The sequence below is a fragment of the Drosophila willistoni genome (genome assembly GCF_018902025.1).
Source record: "Drosophila willistoni isolate 14030-0811.24 chromosome XR unlocalized genomic scaffold, UCI_dwil_1.1 Seg144, whole genome shotgun sequence".
Classification (NCBI taxonomy): domain Eukaryota; kingdom Metazoa; phylum Arthropoda; class Insecta; order Diptera; family Drosophilidae; genus Drosophila; species Drosophila willistoni.
This window is the reverse complement of record NW_025814057.1, coordinates 11,250,962-11,265,698: the sequence shown is the minus strand read 5'-3', so window position 1 is coordinate 11,265,698 and position 14,737 is coordinate 11,250,962. Positions and strand designations below refer to the sequence as shown.

Here is a 14,737-nt window from a genome sequence, read left to right as displayed (position 1 = left end):
ATCTCTTGTTGGTCAAAGCAGCATAAAAGCGCTGACAACTCAAGACAATCTGCTAGAGAAACTAACAAATCAATATTAAGAACTAAAGCCAGTCCAAATAACATATAACATAAAACTATATCCATTTACTGGAAACCCTTTCAAAAAAAGAACAAAAAAATCAACCAATAAAAAATATTTGTTCACTACACGCGCTTTGCTTTTTTCCCCTGCCAGTCTGCCAGTAAAACGGCAGGCATACCATGGCGTATGAGTAATATGGCCAAATGCTACGACATAACACGTATACGCCGCGTAGACGAACAAAATCTCTCCTGATCTTTCTTTCTCTCACACATTCTCTCACCCTCACTTTAAGTGTCTGCGTGTGTGTGTGTGTGTGTTTGTGTGTGTGTGACAAAATGTTCAATAAATATAAACAAAAAGAAACCAAAAAGCAAACAAACAAAAATTATGAAAGAAAATACACACATCAAAATGAAAAATAAATAACATATAAAGAAAACAAAGCGGAAGAGCACGCGAGTTGAACATACAAAAGCAAAAAAAAAAACAACAACAAGAATTAAATCATTTTTTTTTGCAAATGTTAATTAGTTGTTTTTTTTTTTCATCTCACAAATTGATTGATTGATTTTGCAGTTACTGCTACTGTATATCCTATATGTAAGGTCTATTCAATAAACTAAATGAATTATGGAACATGTAAATACAACAAATGCAACAAGACAACAGCAACAACAACAACAACAGCAACACCATCAACTGCAGCAACATCAATTGGAACAACAACAACAACACAATGAGAATCAACAACAATTTTGCCTACGTTGGCACAATCATCAGGTAAGATAATCAGACAAACGAACAAAATTTAATATTGAATTATATTTTAAACAAAGGAATTTTTAAATTTAAATTGCCTTTATCCTACAAATTATAGTCAAGGGTTTCCTCTCTCTTTTTCTCTCTTCATCGGATTCTATTCATACAAAATTGAAATCCATTTAGAATCAACTAATAACTCGAATAAGAGATTAACTCTTGAATGACCGAGAATTCTATATATAATAGTATATGTTGAGCGAGTGTATTTTCTATCAAAAATTACTATCCTTTGTTTTAATGATTGCGCAAATTAGACATGAAATACTTTTCCAGAGTTTAACTTGTAACTCTACTGCATTAAAGAAGGAACTGCCAGGAATTATACTCAAATAAGTTGCAGAAATCCATTGAATTGCATAAACTTTTATATAAACCCAATTTTTAGTCTCTTATATCTATATCTTTTTAGTAGGCAGAGTTTAAAAAATTAAAGACCAAATCATCTTCTTAACAAATCAATCGATTTTTTGTTGTAGTTAAAAATTACTAAATTCACCATGAAGTTAGACTACAAACCAAAACTTACTTAATTTATATCCCAATTTTCCTATAAATGACATATAGTATTGATTTTTTTATAACCAATTAGGATTTTTATGTTTTCTGATCAGTCAAGAAGCAATAGTTAAAATAGTTATCAGAAACTAAATGAAGTCAAACGTATTATCTAGTACTTATACATATATGATATATATCAAATATGGGAAAATGCCTAAGGCGATAGATTTTGGCAATATAAATTTTCCACTCCAATTGTTTTCCCAATTGGAAAAAAAAGTTAAGCATTTCCTGAGTTTTGCACTTTAAAGTCAAATAAGTTTCTAAAAATGAGCTTTAATAAATATTGTTTCTTTTACAATTGCTTTAATTATGTAATAAATAGATATTTTTTGAAATACGAAAAGGATCGGCAAGGAGCCCAATCATTTCCTTCTTTTAATACTTTATTTAAGGGGAAAATCTTTCATATTTCACTTGAATATGTTCATAAGATAATAACTTGGGCAAATTTGAAAAATGTTATAAACTCGTGTTCCTATCAATCATCAGTCACGGAAGTCAATAAAAATTTCAGTTTCCTTTTATCCCCATCAATGTGCGATCTTAATATTTTCGATAGCAACGGGTTGGACTAGAAAAAATATAATAGATATTTCAACTAGTCGAATCTGGTTTTTCTTTTTTGTTTTTGAATCAGAATATGTTCCACTCAACCCACTCCATACACACCGTTCCATCTTCAGAGAGATCATCTTTTGATTTATGGATGACCAAAGTGTTTTTCAAAAAACAAAAAAGAAAAACCCACCAGCAACAGAATAGCAAAATTGTTTCGAGTCTTTGTGACCATTATCTATCGTTTGGCTAGTGTAGGTGCTTGGCCTCGGTCATAAAAATTGACTGGACATCGTGTCAGAATAGCCTCAGAGGCAGCAGCAGCAGCAGCAGCATCGTCAGCAGGGAGCCAAGTATCGAAATAGAGAGAAAATGTCACCCATCTATATATAGGCTATATAATACACACATTCATGCATACTTATTCACACATAGTTTTTCCGCATTTCATTTGGTGACAATTTTTGTTTTCGATGTTTACTACTAGCTGAATCCAAAAAACCAAACCAACTAACCCAACAACCGAAATGTCTGTCTGTCCCTGGTCCCTGTCCAAAATAGACGTAAAGTAAGACAGAGCGACCGAGCAGGAGAGTGAGAGAGAGAGAGAGAGGGCCAAGAAATGTCAAATAAATGAAATTTTCGTGCAATTGCCAAAATCCAAAGAATTTTCCTCTGAAAATTGCAATTAAATGCCCCCAGCTGCTGCCCAAGTGCTGTCCCCTCGAAACATCCATTCCCATGGCTGACACATACATACACTCTATGTGTGTATGTGTGTGTGTGTGTGTGTGCTGCTACTGCATGTGTTCCAAAAACTCAGCCCTCAGACCAAGATGATCACCAAATTTAGATATAGTTAGGGAGCTCTAGGAAGACCAGCCAAACAGCCGGAGTAGAAGACCTGCCAAATGTATTTATATGATCGAGTGACCCAAATTTTGTATAATGTATCTCATTTTCTATATGCATACTTCATTTTCTCTTTTTCGTTTGTTTGTTGTCATTTCTGATTCTGCAGACCAGTTTGCTAAGCACTCTACCCGTACTGCTGGACCAATCGCATCTGACAGATGTCACCATATCGGCCGAGGGGCGACAGTTGAGGGCACATCGTGTGGTACTCAGTGCATGCAGCACTTTCTTCATGGAAATCTTTCGAGCCCTGGAGGCAAGCAATCATCCGGTTATTATCATACCAGGTGCTAGTTTTGGTGCCATTGTCGCTCTGCTCACGTTCATGTATTCGGGGGAGGTGAATGTCTATGAGGAGCAGATACCCATGTTGCTGAATCTAGCCGAAACGCTGGGCATCAAGGGTTTGGCGGATGTTCAAAATAATAATGTAAGTAAAAATTACTATTAAATGCTGAAATCAGTTGAGAATTACAACGTATTATATCGAAAAACAAAAGAAAGAGAAAATCTAACTCGATTTTTGAAATCAAAAGTTTATATTTTTTTATATCTTTTAAAATGGGTTTCCATTTCTTTACGAAGCCATTTCTTGTTTCTATGCAAATTTGTGAATTCCCTCTCTCTAGTCTCTGTGTCTCTTCTTTACAGCTTCCGAAGAGCCAAACCAAGAGCACAGCCACTTCATCCGGTGCCACAAACTCCTTTCTGGACTCCCCCAATGACAAGCAGTCAGAGTTCGAACGTCCGAGTACACCATCGCCCACACCGATGCCCAGTTTACCACAGTTACCCAATCCAGCACTGAATACTCCCTTGTTGGCTAATAAACTTGGCTCTATGACTGGATGCGGTGGCTCACTGTCCAGTCCAGCAGGCGGTTGTACTCCCCTCGAGAACTTCTTTCTGAAATCGCTGCAATTCTATCCGAATCTTTTGCCGCAACCATTGAACTTTTCGCAAACAGCTCTCAATAAGACAACCGAACTGTTGGCCAAATATCAACAGCAATGTCAGCTCTATCAGAGTGGAGGCCTGGAGGACGATGATTGCTATGGAAACGCAAAGCGTTTGAAGACAGGCACAAATCTCTTAGCAGGTTCAACCACTTTGATCGGACAACAGCAGCAGCAGCAAAAGGATATTAAACGCATTGATAAGATTGTCGAGAGTTTGAGGACTACAACCAACAGCAGCAACAACAATAACAGCAGCAACAGCAACAACAACAACACTAACAACAACAAGTCACCAATGGAATGTTCAGCTGGAAATCCAATTGTGGCCACTTCACCCATTACCCTAACACCCCAAACAATGTCACATTTCTCTCCCCAATTGCCGGTGGTGAAGCCCTCACCAAATTATCATAATCCCCTAACATCTGGCCAAATGTACAGCAGCACCAGCAACAAGCCCTCCATTTACAGTGCCGCCGTTACACCGACTTCAGCCCAACAAGCCGCCCAGGTGCATCACTCCCATCAGCATGGTGGCAACACCAGCAACAGCAGCACCACGCCCTACATCTCACCCGAAGATCATGCCAAATTGCAGCAACACATCGAGCAATATCAACGGGAAGCGGCTGCAGCTGCAGCAGCAGCGGCCAGTAGCAGCATGGCTCTGGTCAGTGCCAAATCGGAGCCGAATCTATTGTCCCTAACCGCCGAGAAGCAATTGCCAGCCACACCGATCAAACCGCCTTCAAATTCTAAGCTATATGCCACATGTTTCATTTGCCACAAACAATTGAGCAATCAATATAATCTCCGAGTACATTTGGAGACCCATCAGAATGTGCGGTAAGTTAGCAGCAACACGATTCCACGATTCCCTTATCTAAGCTTCAATCATCTGCCATTCCCCAAACAGCTATGCCTGCAATGTCTGCTCCCATGTGTCGCGCAGCAAGGATGCGTTGCGCAAACATGTTAGCTATCGCCATCCAGGAGCTCCTTCGCCCTGTGAGAGTGAGGCGCGACGCAAACGTGTAACCAAACTGACGGTGAATACCACGCAATCGAATCCTGTAGCCAGCCATACGGCCATCAGTGGCGATGGCTTGTTGGGAGGAGGAGGAGGAGGAGGAGTCGGTATAGTCGGTGGCAGCACTCAATCTCAATCGGCAAGCAGTTGCAATGATGCTGGCCTAACCAATCCCTATCTCTTTCTACCCAATCAGTTTCAATTGGCTGCAGCTGCAGCTGCTGCAGCAGTGGCCGAGACCAATGCCAGCACAGCGCCAGCCTTGGATTTGGCCCATGAAACGACGCAGATGATCAAAATTGAACCGACAACAACAATAGCAACAGCAGCAGCGGCAGCAACAACAACCGCCAGCAATGGCGAAGCATCAACATTGAACAGTGCCACAAATGTGACATCAGCTGCTGCTGCAGCAACAGAAACAACCTAGAGGCTTAGAAGTTAATTAATATTTTATTTTTTCAAGAGCAAAGAAGAAAACCCCCCCTACAAAAGTTGCAAGGGCCAAATGGCAAAAGGCATTCGATCCTAGGAGGAGAGAAATTTCCTACCACATTAATTTCCCCTCTCTTAAAACGTCGATTCCGATTTTATCCTACAAAGTCTACAGCCAGATTAACGACTGATTCTAGATAGAGGAAAGGTTAACTAATCTTTAAATACTTTCTTCCTATTTATACATCGTTGTGGCCATCAGAAGGACTACAGAAAAATGATCTGATTTTAGACATTTTTTGAAAACTTTTTCGGACTCTTGTTCCAAATGTGACTTAAGCCAAATTGCTATACTCTGTGTCCTTCAGTTGATCCTTTTCTAAGGCAGAACTATTGACAAAGAAACTCTTAAAAGTGATCAAGAGAGCGTTAACATTTTCGTCTAAAGTTTGTCTAATATGAATATATAACAAAACTCCTTTCTGAATTCAAATATTTTGGCCCTCTGCCATAAATATTCGAAATCTCTATTTAAAAATATAGTGAGGAATATTGGAAAAGATTTTATGAGTCGAAAAGTGCCTTAAAAGACCCGATACTGTTCCCATCTGCTGGATCTTTTTGGTAAACCCTTTGGGGGGGGAAGGAAAGGCTTTGCAACAAAGAGGTTTATAACATAAGAGACACAAAACACACATGCACACTTACAACTTAAACCTTACATATACATACACCAAAATGGAACTGTTTTTTAAACCCACAAAAAAGGAAAACCAAAAAAAAAAAACAAAACAAAGAACAAAAAACCAAACCAAACGTCTTAGACCCGGCTGTGATACTTAGCGCAATTCATTTTTTATTTCGTCTTCTACACACACACACACACACACACACACACACACAAACACACATACACGCCTTTAATTTATATAATTTAATATAACTTTAGCAAAAATTTTTTATGTTCAATTCGAGTTAAACAAAAGAAAAAGTGTACAAATTTGCGAGGCTTTCAAAGAAACACATACAAAAACCTTTCACTCTAAAACCAGGCACACTTACACACACACACACACGTACTCAAGTCTACACATTCTTAATAAATTAAGTAAACATTTTTATAAATATTGTAATTATATACACAAAAAGAAAAAAAAAACAAACACACACCCACACGCACACACAAAAGACAAGGTAAAAAGAAACCTACCACTCAAAATATTACAAAAAGAAAAAACAAAAAGAAAAAACAAAAAGAAATTTTAAAAATAAAAATATTTAAACAAAAATTCAACAACAAAAAATTATTTAAATGAATTATGGAAAACTGCAAAAAGTCGAAAAAAGACATTTTTTTGCTGTTAACCATATTTAAAATCTGTCCAGACTTGGACAATGATTAAATTGGACGAAAAACAATAATAAGACATGAAACTTTCTTTTTAAACAAAACACCAAAAGTAATTTGAAGTTTGCTTAAAGTATTTATATAAAATACTGTAATAATTTCTTAGAAATAATGGAATTAGGGAACTTGAAAGATCACCTTTTATTGATTCTAGTTTTATAAATTCTTAATTTTCCATTTCTAAATCAAATTTTTTGATTTAGTGTCCCATATTTATAAGTAAATAGCGAAAAAATCAAATATATACATACATATAGAAATATCAAATCATGACATTCGGACAAAAATTCGGTATAAGAACAATTTAAAAAAAAAATGGGTTTTCTAACTAGCCAGTTAATATGGTTGATCGCCTTGCTAGTGAATTGATTTAGATTCTCGACTTATGTACAAATTAACATTGATCAATCATTATGATACAATTTTAGAAAGTTTTCACCACTTCTTCAGCTGACAGCTTCGATTACAATTCAATTTGAACACAAATTTTAAAATTTTATGCAAAAACTAGTTTATTTTTCATTTCATAATACAATAATTTACGTACGCTTGCGTACTTAGTACATAGGTATTCCCTTTTTTCTTTTTTCATTATCAGTAGTTGTAGTTGTAGTAGTAAGTATTATCAAAAACGGAAAGAAAAGCTACAAACAAAAGAAAAGCAGGGGAATTAAAGAAGATTTGCCATGATGAAAAAACAAATGGTAAAAGTAAATAATAGATTTAAAACACGCAAGCATCATGGAATAACTATTTTCTCTATTCCATTTTATTGTTGACAAAAAAAAAAAATAATTATCCATGATATGATGATTAGTAAGAGAGACACACGTTTTCTGGTACTTAAACTAAAAATCATGAAGAAATGCGATAAATGGGGTTTTCTTTACTCTTCTTTTCTCTTGTCTCTTTTGCACTTGAATCAAATGAAGCTAAATATATTTCCTGTGCCTTTGAATGATGATGGATGATGCTGGCGGGTGCTGCTCCTGCTGCTAATGATGATGATAATGGAACGCTGTTTGGCAATTTGGGTTCCTCACACACACACACACACACACATGAAAACACAGACGAGACACGTAGAGTCATATACTGAGCAACATTTGTTGTTATCTTTTTCTTGATTATGTGTAAAAAAATATTTGCATTTTGCTTGTTGTAACAAATATATGAATTGTGTTTGTTTTCATTTCTTTTTAAATAGTTTCCACATGCCAGACTTTGGTATTGCAATCCTGACCAGTTGAGATCACAGTATTGTTATCTAGCCAAACCAAACGAGTAATTTGCGACTGCGGATGGGCATCTAACAGAAGGGGGGGAAACATATTTAGCAAAAGAATATTAGTTAATGGAATATGATGTTACTTACTCTTAATAATGGTATGCTTAGCTGGATTGGTCACAGACCAAATAATAATTGTTGTGTCCAAAGAACCACTGGCCACCAGCAGAGAATTGGGCGACCAGGCGACAGTATTGACACGGGCATTATGGAAACCCCATTCCTTGTTGTGGGCAAGCTTATATTCCTCAACCGAGTAGAGTACAACCTTACGATGAGCATCACAGGCCACCAAATACTTTTGATCTGGCGAATAGGAAACATCTGTCACAGCGCCCAAGTGATCGAGTTCTGTTTTCAATTCCAGCGATGAATTATTCAGAGTGTAAATATGCAACTTTTGATCATCGCCGCCCACAGCAACATCCAAGGTCTCCGCATTGGTGGCTATCGAACTGGCCTCGTATTTAATGGGCAATGAGAAGATTTTCTTTTGATCTTGAACCAAAGTCAACTCCTTAATGCATGCCAATGCAATTATATTCTCATTGCGCAAGATGGCCAAACCGCGTGGCTGGCAATTCAATTTAACCACATAATCTGTATAAGTATTACCCTCGATGGAGAATTGCCTGAGACTGTCATCGATGCCACAAGTATAAACGAAATCTCCCCAAGCAGCAATGCCATTGATTTGATTGCCATGTCCTGTGCCCACGATGCGATCATTGACACCATTACCCGAGTTCCAATTTGTCACAATGCCATCATGACTGCCTGTATAAATGGTGCTCCTGTCATCGCTCAGTCCCAGGACAGTGATGGGTTTGTTATGGCCCTTAATCACACGCAATGGCTTACTGGGATCTTCCACATTCAGGTAGGTAATGACGCCCGATAGGGATACAGTGAGCAAGTGTTCTCCTTGCCACAAACACGACACCTGCTGATCGTCAACGGTGTTTCCCATAACAAATTCCGAGATCAATTCACGTGTCTCCACTTGCCACAAGCGGCAAGTTTTATCGCCCGAGCAGGTTAACAATTGTGTGCCATCTGGCTTCCATGCCACAGCATAGACGCCACCCTTATGGGCTGGTGAACCAAATTCACCAACCAAATCGGATGAGACGCCATCATACAGATAGACCTTGCCATCGAATCCAGCAGAGGCAAAGTATTTGCCATCGGGTGAATAGCGTACAGCCTGCACGAATCTTGTGTGATCCTGTTTGGTCATTTTGAATTTGAACGGTGGTCCCTCAAAAACAGCAATTGTATTATCCTCGCTGCCTGCAAACGAATCAAACGATGAAATCAATAAGAGAAGAGGCCTTAAGACAGTAATAAATGTACTTACCAGTCACAATGCGAAAAGGTCTAGCTGGCCTAAAGTCTGCCGAATTGATCGATTTACTCTGGCCACTGATTTCGCCCACCGAAGTGCCAGTCTCCGACATAAAGACATGACCGAAACGCTCACGTCCCTCACCCACAGCGACAATACGTTGATTATCCGGTGACCAGCTGATGTCCTTGATAGGTCCTGCTATCGGTTGGAATTCATTCTTCAGCAAATGCTCCTTGTTAACCGTGTCCCAAATGCGTATCTTGCCCGAGGCATCTGAAATATGTGAAAAATTACTATCAGGGTAATCAACAACAAAAACCACAATACAAAAATAAGTAATACACGTAGCAGTGGCAATTTATGATTAGATAAAGGCAAAAACAAAGCAAAAATACCCAATATGGTAATGAAACATCAATGGGAATGACTCATGCCTATGACTAGTGGTTATAATGAAGACCTACTGACTAAACTAACGCTCTCACTTCCTTTCTCTCTCTCTCTCTCTCTCTTTCTCTTCTCTTTTTCTATTGGACTACTTAACGTTTCAGTGATTTTAGTTTAAAAGTGTGAATATGAAGAATTTTATTCACTAAATGTTTGTGGGCAACAGTTGAAGTGCACTTGCAGGTCTTTCATTATCAAAAAATTAACTTCGCATTATCTTTTTCATTATCAAAATTATGAAATTTCACAACCAATCATTTCAAAATATTGCTACTATATTATGCCTATATTTAGTAATAAAAAGAAAATACAATAGAGCGTCTAGAAATAAGTGTGTTATTTAGTTTCTACAACTTTTGGTGTAGAAGAATCGACAGAAACTGTTAAATGAAACATTTGTTCACATTATTAACTATCTGACACTAGATATCTAATCAATATTTATCACAAATTGGTCTCTTCTAAACTATATAGTAAACAATTTTACATTCTACCAACAAACAAAAGTTGAATACACTTTTCGCATTGCATTTTGATGGTTATCCAAACACTTGACACGACTTTTTTCAATTATAATACATACATATATGCAACTATATGCTATAATTATATGCATGATGGTTCAGTTGGTTGCATTTCTTTTCTTTCTCTGCCTTTCTCTCGCTCCCTCTCTCTCTCTTTCTCTGAGTAACCCACAATTTGGTTTTGGTTTCTGCTTCGATGACTATTTTTTTTCTTCGTTACGTGCGAAATTTTGGATTGCATCAAGAGGTAGAAGACGAAAAGTGGAGAACTTACCGCCAGATGCAATGTAGAAACCGCTGGGCGAGTACTTGGCCACATTGACTGCACACGAGTGTTCCGTATAGACATCGGCAATGGCTGGATTCTAGAACAAGAAGAAATATCTACAATTAGTTTGTATGCAAAGAAACAAATTAATGGTCTGTTTTGTGTGACACTCGAAATGATTTAGGTTTTAATTAACGAGACCAGAACAGCAGCAGAAGCACCAGAAGAGATTCGATTCGAAGAGATTCGGTTTACTCTACGATTCTAATTTGCTTTAATGGTAAATTGGACTGAAGACCATAAGATCATTATTTTGACATGTTTAATTTGGCATTAATGTCCTATGCAACACATTATCTCTATATAAAAATATGCACTTGTCTGTATGTCGTTTATAAACTGTAAAAGATTTCTGAGAACATTCTAGGAAATTCTCTAGAAAAGGTTGCGGTTCCAGATATTCATTTATATTTGAGTTGATTTCTATAAAGCTTTTGGCTATAGGAAAACAATATTCAGTTGAACATAAATGACTGTTATCAGGGACTGCAATATTATCCTGAGTTTTTATAGGTCTAAAAGAAAGGTCTGAATAAAGAAAAGCTTTTAAATAATTCGAGAGGTTAAAGACAAACGATTTTATGGTATAGAACATAGAATCAAAATGATTCGAATAATAATATAGACTGTATATAGTCGAAACTAATGGGAATAGTTGCTTTTAATTTAAATCTGTTTAGCTGGCACTACTGAACAGGAATATATATAGCCATTTTGATGTTAGCAGGGTATATATTCTATGTATATAAGGCAAAACAAAATAGAAAACCGAACATGATAATGATGAAGCGTGGGCAGTGAAGAAAAAGTGTTGTGGGGAAAATTTCCGAGGAAAATTTTTTCATTTTCGGCATTTTAGCCGGCCGTACGGCATAGACAATGTTTATAAATAAATCTATGTACATATAGAAACAACACAAAAAAATAACAAAAAACCAAAAAGCAACAGCTGAAACTGCAGCTGTCCAAAAATAAATGGAACACCACATCGCAAGATTATGACCAAAAAGAAAGACCATAGAAGAGGAGGAGGAGGAGGAATCAGGGTGGGGAATGGAAAAATTTGGAAGATATCAACTTACCTCAATATTCCTTATGATAACCGAATTGCCATTGGCATAGAGGAAATTCTTGCCCTTGGGATCGGCACCTAGAACAATGGGTTGGCCTCGTTGGGTGCGGGGCAGCGTAGCGTAGATATTTTCTGCACAATAACAACAACAACAGCAAAACAAACGTAAGAAAAAAATTATGTTATAAAAAAATTGATTAAATTCACCCAAGAAAACTATTCATTTAAGCAAAAAAAAAGTATAGATAAGGAAAAAAAAGAAGCCATGAGAGTGGAGAAGCGAGAAAGAGAAGGAGAGAGAGCAACAGAGAGCGAGGGGAGTAGTGGTGGTGCAAAAAGAGGGTGCGGTCCAAGCCGGCCGGCTTCGGCTGTTGCTTGTGAACAACAACAAAACACTCCTTTTTATTTCACCGCCCGCCCCTCCTCCTCATGTGACAATCTCTTGTTTTTTCTTTTTTCCTTTTGTTTATCCCAATCAGTCAGTCAGCTGCTGCTTCTGCTGTGTCCATTTATGGTCATAATCGAGAGCGCTTCCGGCGTTTGTATTTGATTTACCGTTTCGAGTTTCGTTTCTTTTTTATTTTGCGTTGACTGACTGACTCATTCTCCATTTCACTTCTCTTTTCTCTTTTTTTCTTTCTTTTTTTGTTTTTGGTATGACCAAATAAGGTCATGCTGATATTTTACATTGCATTTTAACTCACTATTTTCATAGGCCGGTGGTTGCGGTTGAGCCATGATGTTGTTGTCTTTGCTTCTTGTGTTAACTGGTTAAAACGAATGCGGGGTCCCGTTCAAAAATTATAATTTAGCACTTTGAGAGAACTCTTGACGCGAATACAGACATACACGCACACACAGACACACACCAGCACTAACAGTCACTAGAGCGCGCAGCCGACAAAGACGCAGACCTGGCCGGACAAAAAAAAAATATTGTGTCTGTTTTTGTTTTATTTTTTGCTTATTTTTTTGTAAGAGCACTACCAGGCACGTCCGATCGATGTGAAGTTTAGAAATTATGTTATATTTAAATTAAATGAAATTATATTCATGAACGAAACATTCGTTGTTGTTTTGTCGTTGCGGAGCTCTAATTTGAGTCTGTCGGGGCAAATGTTAAGTATTTATGTTAAAAACAACTGCGCTATTTTCAAATATTGACGTAAATGACTAAGGCAGAGTACAAGTGTGCAGTATTGTATGTAGTATTTTCTCGACTTTCTCGGTATTTAATACAATGGCTGTCAAACTGTCCCCGTATTTACAACACTAAACTAAAACTGTATTTTAAATAATACTATTTTTCTAGTTTGCAGATCCCGAGGCAATCGATACATTTTTTATCGATAACAATAACAGTACCGCATATGTTTTGGTTTGTGTGCAATTATTTTTTTTAATTGACTCAATAACTTACTTGTATAGAACAATGCTGCAACGCATGACAATTCAAGCCAAGGTGGAAAATCCTCGCTATGGTCAACTGATAATAGGACCACCTGGCTCTGGCAAGACGACTTACTGCGCCGAGGCATACAAATTCTACCGGGAACTGGGACGCCAAGTTGGCGTTGTCAATTTGGATCCGGCCAATGAGAATATGTCCTACGATCCGGTAATCAACGTAATGGAACTAATCACTGTGGAGGATTGCATGGAGCACCTGCAGCTGGGACCCAACGGTGCTCTGATGCATTGTGCCGAATACCTGGCCGATCATATAGATGATTGGCTCTTGCCCAAACTGCGGCAATTGGGTGCCACGCATAATTATTTTCTCTTCGATTGCCCTGGCCAGATAGAGCTCTACACACATCACACGGCCATGGCCAGGGTGTTTGAGCGCTTGGAACAAGAACGTTACAGCCTGGTGACAGTGAATCTCATCGATTCGCACTACTGCTCGGAGCCGGCCAAATTTATTGCCACACTCCTGATGGCCCTCAATACTATGTTACGTATGAGTCTGCCCCATGTGAATGTACTGTCCAAGGCAGACCTACTAAGGAAGCACGAATCGAAGCTCCATTTCAATGTAGACTATTACACAGATGTGCTGGATCTGAAGTACCTGCTGGACAAGTTGGACGATGATCCCGCTATGCGTAAATATCAGAAACTAAATGAAGCCATCTGTTCGATGGTAGAGGACTACGCTTTAGTATCCTTTCAACTGCTCGATGCCTTCAGTACGGACAGCATGCTGAGATTGAGGAATCATATCGACAAGGCCAATGGCTACGTGTATAAAGCCGGAGAGGAGCAGACGGTGAATTCATTATTGGCATGTGCTGTCGGTGCTGAAACGGAGGCAGTACGTCAGCAACACGATATACAGCCGTATGTGGAGTAGGCATAGCCTGGCTGACTTAATCCTGTGATAATTTATTCACCTTAATGTAATAATTTTAATAAAACAATAAAAAACCATTCCCAATTCAAACTGATTTTTCTTGTTTTTTAAATTCTGCAATGTTGCATATTAACAGTGCTCTGTTAAATACAGTGTTGTAAAGTACTTGCCATGAATTCGAATTCAACCATTTCCCTCTAACGGATTTCATACAATAGTCCGTTGCAAATTTAAAACGTTAAAGTTTCATTCATCTTCAGTCCTTCACTTTCATTTACGATTTTCAAGTATAAGGTCAATTAGTGTCCAGTATTTTATATATTATAAGTGTTATCACAAATTGCGACATAGCGACACTTTGATGAATGAACATACTTTACATAATACAGAGTTTTTGTTTTTATGGGTTTTTTTCACCATATAATCTTCAATATGTCAATGTTATAACATCAGCAAACCGGAAATGATAATATAATTAGCCCTCAGACTCAACTTGGCACATTTTTTTATAAAAACTACACAAATATTTCAAACGATAAGACATATAAAAATAATACGAAATGATTTTAAAAATGCGCACTTTGGATAAAAACTGTGGGTGTGTTTGTTGACCCTCGACC

The 14,737-nt window shown here is 37.7% G+C and overlaps 3 protein-coding genes across 3 annotated transcripts; 2 read left to right on the top strand and 1 right to left on the bottom strand.

Annotated features, from left to right (window-relative positions):
* Positions 1-258: 258 nt before the first annotated feature.
* On the top strand, positions 259-6,240 carry LOC6639283 (protein abrupt). The gene is made up of 5 exons (XM_047012121.1): positions 259-283; positions 773-846; positions 3,026-3,349; positions 3,571-4,724; positions 4,795-6,240. The coding sequence occupies exons 1-5, from the start codon at positions 259-261 to the stop codon at positions 5,336-5,338; spliced, it is 2,121 nt and encodes a 706-aa protein (XP_046868077.1). The 3' UTR covers positions 5,339-6,240.
* Positions 6,241-7,502: 1,262 nt separating this feature from the next.
* Positions 7,503-12,932, bottom strand: LOC6639284 (actin-interacting protein 1). Its single transcript, XM_002061596.4, has 6 exons — positions 12,466-12,932; positions 11,772-11,893; positions 10,636-10,726; positions 9,400-9,663; positions 8,127-9,332; positions 7,503-8,060 (listed from the first exon to the last, which is right to left on the bottom strand). Exons 1-6 carry the CDS (start codon positions 12,497-12,499, stop codon positions 7,951-7,953), a joined length of 1,827 nt encoding a protein of 608 aa, XP_002061632.1. The 5' UTR covers positions 12,500-12,932; the 3' UTR covers positions 7,503-7,950.
* A 107-nt stretch (positions 12,933-13,039) lies between these two features.
* Positions 13,040-14,207, top strand: LOC6639246 (GPN-loop GTPase 2). The gene has a single exon (XM_002061597.4). It carries the CDS (start codon positions 13,194-13,196, stop codon positions 14,115-14,117), a length of 924 nt encoding a protein of 307 aa, XP_002061633.1. The 5' UTR covers positions 13,040-13,193; the 3' UTR covers positions 14,118-14,207.
* The last annotated feature ends 530 nt before the right edge of the window (positions 14,208-14,737 follow it).

Bases quoted from the DNA above. Each gene is read 5' to 3' on its own strand.
- LOC6639284 (XM_002061596.4), bottom strand. From the start codon at position 12,499: ATGGCTCAACCGCAACCACCGGCCTATGAAAATA. The intron at 11,894-12,465 runs GTGAGTTAAAAT...GTTATTGTGCAG, and splicing joins ACCACCGGCCTATGAAAATA to AAAATATCTACGCTACGCTG. The intron at 9,333-9,399 runs GTAAGTACATTT...ATTCGTTTGCAG, and splicing joins ACCTTTTCGCATTGTGACTG to GCAGCGAGGATAATACAATT.
- LOC6639283 (XM_047012121.1), top strand. From the start codon at position 259: ATGGCCAAATGCTACGACATAACAC. The intron at 847-3,025 runs GTAAGATAATCA...CTGATTCTGCAG, and splicing joins TACGTTGGCACAATCATCAG to ACCAGTTTGCTAAGCACTCT. The intron at 4,725-4,794 runs GTAAGTTAGCAG...TTCCCCAAACAG, and splicing joins GAGACCCATCAGAATGTGCG to CTATGCCTGCAATGTCTGCT.
- LOC6639246 (XM_002061597.4), top strand. From the start codon at position 13,194: ATGCTGCAACGCATGACAATTCAAGCCAAGGTGGAAAATCCTCGCTAT.